At 46.8% G+C, this 4,850-nt stretch overlaps 1 protein-coding gene across 1 annotated transcript; it reads right to left on the minus strand.

Annotated features, from left to right (window-relative positions):
• Positions 1 to 508: 508 nt before the first annotated feature.
• RGS2 (regulator of G protein signaling 2) lies at positions 509 to 3,749 on the minus strand. The gene is made up of 5 exons (XM_081039243.1): positions 3,613 to 3,749; positions 2,507 to 2,608; positions 2,338 to 2,399; positions 1,625 to 1,791; positions 509 to 1,344 (listed from the first exon to the last, which is right to left on the minus strand). The coding sequence occupies exons 1-5, from the start codon at positions 3,720 to 3,722 to the stop codon at positions 1,150 to 1,152; spliced, it is 636 nt and encodes a 211-aa protein (XP_080895369.1). The 5' UTR covers positions 3,723 to 3,749; the 3' UTR covers positions 509 to 1,149.
• Between the last annotated feature and the right edge of the window lie 1,101 nt (positions 3,750 to 4,850).

Consider the following 4,850-nt stretch of genomic DNA (forward strand, 5'->3'; position numbering starts at 1 on the left):
ATTTTGTACTGATTCATCGTGGAGGTGAACAATTTCAGGTATGCATTTTGGAAGTTCAGGCCAGTGCCCTGTGGGAAATCTTGGAACTAAGGGAAATAAGAAGCTGGCCTGCATTCACCTTACTTTTTTTTTTGAGAGGCTTTGAGTTATGTGACTACCTTTGGCACTTTGTCTCTATAATATAGTTTTAGTTGTCACATTTAGCCAGTCTTTAATGGGCCTATGTTCTGTGGTTTTCATTAATAACAAGCTTTCTTTTTATGACATTATCTTAGAAAGTGTGATCCCAGGGTGGTTCTAAGGATGTGCTCATATTTCCTTTGACCTATGAAAAAGCATTAGAGAGATAGGAGCATGGCTTCCCTGCAGCTGTCATTTCTCAGTTTAGAGGCCCATCACCGCCACCTCTTCTCTACCAGAAAGGAGATGGTTTCCCTTGTACCCATCAGTTTCCAAGGCCCGCACAAACACAAAGACCCACATCTGGGCCACATTGTCGATGACATCATTTATCAAAATAAATTTATTAAAAGTATCCAAAGACCCCTTCAAAGTTTAGCTGCCTTCAGGACAGTTTTTGGCACTCCTAAGACACTGCATGTTCTACACACCCTTTAACAGTGAAAACACAGACCACGTCTGTTTTAGCGTGACGAGACAACAGCCCTGATGACCTGTAGTGATAAGAACTTCCATTCGCTTGCACGTAGTACACACTTGAATGTCACACAGTACTAAAACACACTAAAACTACAACCACTATGTGCTCACACAGACTGATTTGGGGGAAAGATGTACATCCGCTAGCTAAGGCCACAGAATCCCAGACCTACTGATAGTAAAAATGCTTTTGGACCGACAGTATTACATCGTCTGTTTCAGTCTCACATCCCTGCTTTTATGGTGGGAGACACACCACGCTCAGACCACGTTCTCTCTGTACGCCTACAGGCATGAAGGCCATCCCGACACATGCTGCTTCTGGACGGCGACGGGCTTCCCAGCTCACTACCCAACTTCGAATCAACAGTTCTGAGTGATGTTTCCCCAGCACCCAGGCTGAACTCAAGGTCAGTCTGTTGGGCAGGTCAGCCTTTCTCCCTTAGGAAAAAACGAAATGTCCTCAACGTTGGGATTCCCGTGTACATCTCATGTAGCATGTGGCTCTGTGGGAATCTGTGGCTTTTTACACAAGTCCTGGTAGAATTCCGACTCCAAGAAACGGGGATAAGAGTTGTTCTCCATCAGGCTGTATACCCTTTTCTGGGCGGTCGTAAAGCAGCCACTTGTAGCCTCTTGTATATTTTGGGCAATTAGAGTTTTGGTTTGAAAGTCTATGTTTATCTGAAATAAAACACAAAAAGTGGTTTATTCCCTATTCAGAGTCAGAGATTTAAGGCTATGTATTTAATATTTACCAACAAAAACTAACAACTATAATGCATCATTAGCTTCACCACCCAAGTCATTGAAGAAACATAATCAACTTAACTGAAAGCTAAGATAAGAGAAAAAACACTCCCCCAACTCCCAAGCCCTTTTAGTTGGGACTTCAAGTCTTTTGTTTCACTTTGGAGCTAACGATGTTCAAAACATGCTGAAAAGAAGAACTTATTTTTCTTACCTCTTTTGGAGCTTCTTTTTCGATGAAGTCAGTATATATTTTCCTTGCCTTCGAGGACAGCTTTTGGGGTGACTTCGTTTTTTTGAAGTCTTCACAAGCCAGCCAAAATTCAATATTTTCTTCACAGAATTCAGATTTTAAAAAAGCCCTGAATGCAGCAAGACCGTCTGAAGGGGGAGAGAGGGAGAAGAAAACATTCAGAATGTGAATTGAATGACCAAATAATCCCTTATATGTTTTCATACATATATACGCCTTGCCTCGTATTTTGTTATTTAGAGATGACAGTAATTTCCTCGATATCTGTAATCCTCAGAATTTAGCTCTTTAAAGACTAAGATGCCAGTAGACAAAATGCTTCACTTGGCACACTGCTACAAAGATATAAATACTTCACTTTGCCATCAGAGGAAATATTCATAGGGGAGACCTAAATTCTCTGGGAGCTAAGCCTCTTGAAAACCTTGTGTGCAATGGAAAAGTTGACTCAATCTTAACCAAGAGCAACCGCCACTCTAATTTTTTTAGGTGAAGTTTTCTTTCCCCCCTGAACAAAGCATGCACTTCCATAGGTAGACACTGGGGCATAAAGGCAAGTGTCCTGGTGACTGAAGTCAAATGGCATCAGGCAAGCTGCTCTTCTGCAGTGTCCACACAACCTTTCCAGACTCCAGTGATGCTTGAAAGGGATTAAATTCAAGAAGGTAACTTACATTTACTGGCCAGCAGCTCATCGAATGCCTCCGACCACAGCTGGGCTTCCTCAGGAGAAGGCCTGCAAGAGACGGGGTGCATATCAGCTTACTATGTAGATCTTCAGAGTTCCCCTTTCTGCTCAACAGCTAGCTCGTCAGATTTGCAAGAACAAGATTTTCAACTTACTTGATGAAGGTTTGCTGTTTGCTTTTCTTGCCGTTTTTGGGCTTTCCAGGAGAGGAGGAATGTTGCAAGAAATAGCTCAAACGGGTCTTCCAATCTTTTAATCTAAAAAGAAAAGGGGGCAAAAAAAGATTCACTAAGTGGCAACATTTGAAATTGCTACAGCAGCTGATGGCATTTTTACCAAAGTCGCCCAGTAAATACAGACAACACCAAAGAGGACAAAACAAGAACTCTTCAAGTCACTCTTACACATTTAACATTTAATCGCTACACTTAGGTATTGAACACAATTAGTTTCACCCATTCATCTGCACATAACTACTAGTTTTATAACTAAGGAAAGGATTCCCTGAAATGACTAGCAGAGTATAATTAATTTAGTTTGCATAGTTCAAAAGGCAGATGCTATTTCTAGCCTGCAAAAGGCAGCAGTTTTTCTGCAAGGTTCATTACAATCCGAAGGCATTTCACACTTGATGAAACGGACAGTGGAGCTGCCCAGAGCCAGTCCGTGCTCATTTCCCTTCAGCCCTTAGAGCTGCAGGTTCTGGACCAGCCAGAAGCTGAGTACCAGGAGGGCTGTCTGTGATGGACCCACCTACCGCCTGACTACAACATTCATGTAAGCGCATGATCAATTAAATCATCACATTAAAACTAAAAAGTGGATTTAAAAGGAAGATCATCCGAACGAGCAAAAAAAATCCCTCCAATCCTGTAGACCTGTCTGTGTAAGCCCATCAGAAGTGAAAATGCAGCGTATGAATGATGGGGACGCCCTTTGGCCCGGGCTTCTCTGCTGTCAATTTAAATGCAGGGGGACAAACACCCACCCGCGATTTTCTCAGCGCATCTACCCCCCCCCATCAAGAATTTCCTTCAGCTCCTAAACTCTACCCGACATTCCTTCACTCACGGAAACTACAGACCACACAGATTTAACCTTAATTTAGCAAATGAACCTTTTCTACATTCTTCCCCCTGCAGAGGCGCAGGCTGCCTAGCTTCCTATTGTTACAGCCGAGTGCCAATGCCCCGCGTTTGCAGCAAACCCAGAGAGCTAGGTCTGCCAGGGGGGGCTGGGGAGAGAAGAACGCCGTACTCACAGGGTCCGCTTCATTTTTTCCCGCTTCTCCTCGCTTTTGGGGCCGCTGCTGGGGCTCTTGTCCATAGATCCGCAGTCGTGCTGGACAGCCAGGAACATGGCACTTTGCATTATCGTCCAGCCTCGGGTGCAGCGGCTCGTGGCAGCTGGAGAGGCGCTGCGGGATTTATAGGAGGCCGAGGGCGGGGGCGTGGCCTCGCGACGCCGGGCCCGCCCCCAGAGGGCGCCTATTGGGCGGCTGCGGATGGCCCCGGGGGCGGGCCTGCAGCGGCCCTGCCGCGGCCGCGCTCCCCGCAGAAGGGTCTGGAAGCCAGGGCGCTGCTGACGTCGGCGCCCCGGCTTGTGGCGCATTAGGGCGGAATGTGGCGGCCGCCTGGGCGGTGTGAGGCTCCCAGAGACCTGTGCCTTTGAGCAGTGGCCGGCGACCTTGGCCGAGGCGTGGTGTCCGGGCGCGATGGGAGGGCTGTGCCTGAGAAACTGGCGGCAGGCCGGGCGCGGGTGGGGGCCTGCTCCGTCCTCCCGTGCTTGCTCGGGCTGACCCCCGAAGGCGTCCTGGAACCCTGTTGGGCATGCACATTAGGAAAGGAGCAGGAGAAGGCCACTTGATTAGACGACCGTGCTCGCCTAGCTAGGGGTGCACTTTTGATCACCAAGGGATAGGTGACAGTCCGTGTGACTGTGTGCTGACTCCTCAGCAGTCCTTGGCTGCGTCTCTTTCCAGAGTAGAAATCAGCGATGTGATGATGGGAGAGAGGGAGACGCCATGACCTCGGCAGCTGGAATGCACCACAATCACTCTGGTTTAAGAGGGCAAAGATGCTGGGCTTCCTTGTGACTCTTGGCTGTGTTATAATTTGCTAGAACACTTAAGAACTGGCGAGACAGCAGGGGAAGAGGAGAAGCTCGCAGTGTGCTTGAATACGTTTAATTTGTTATTCCTTCAGAAGTCATGTCTGCTGTAGCAGGCTGTAAGTGATTTGATTGGCAAGGCCAAAGAGATAACCTCACCTCCAAAATGCTTTGATTTCAGATAACATTATTAGAATTGAACATGGGGATATGCAAGTGCATCGCCCCTCAAGCATCTAAGTAGGCAGTAAGCTTAACCGCAAGGTATTGGTGAGGCTGCCAATATTCTCCCTACTTTGCCTTAGAACTGTAAAAAGACAATTGGAACTAGTTTAACAGATTCTTATGGTGAGCTGCCCGTAGTTGGAGCTCCAAGTTTGAAATGGAGGA

The sequence above is a fragment of the Rhinolophus hipposideros genome (genome assembly GCF_964194185.1).
Source record: "Rhinolophus hipposideros genome assembly, chromosome: 26".
NCBI lineage: Eukaryota > Metazoa > Chordata > Mammalia > Chiroptera > Rhinolophidae > Rhinolophus > Rhinolophus hipposideros.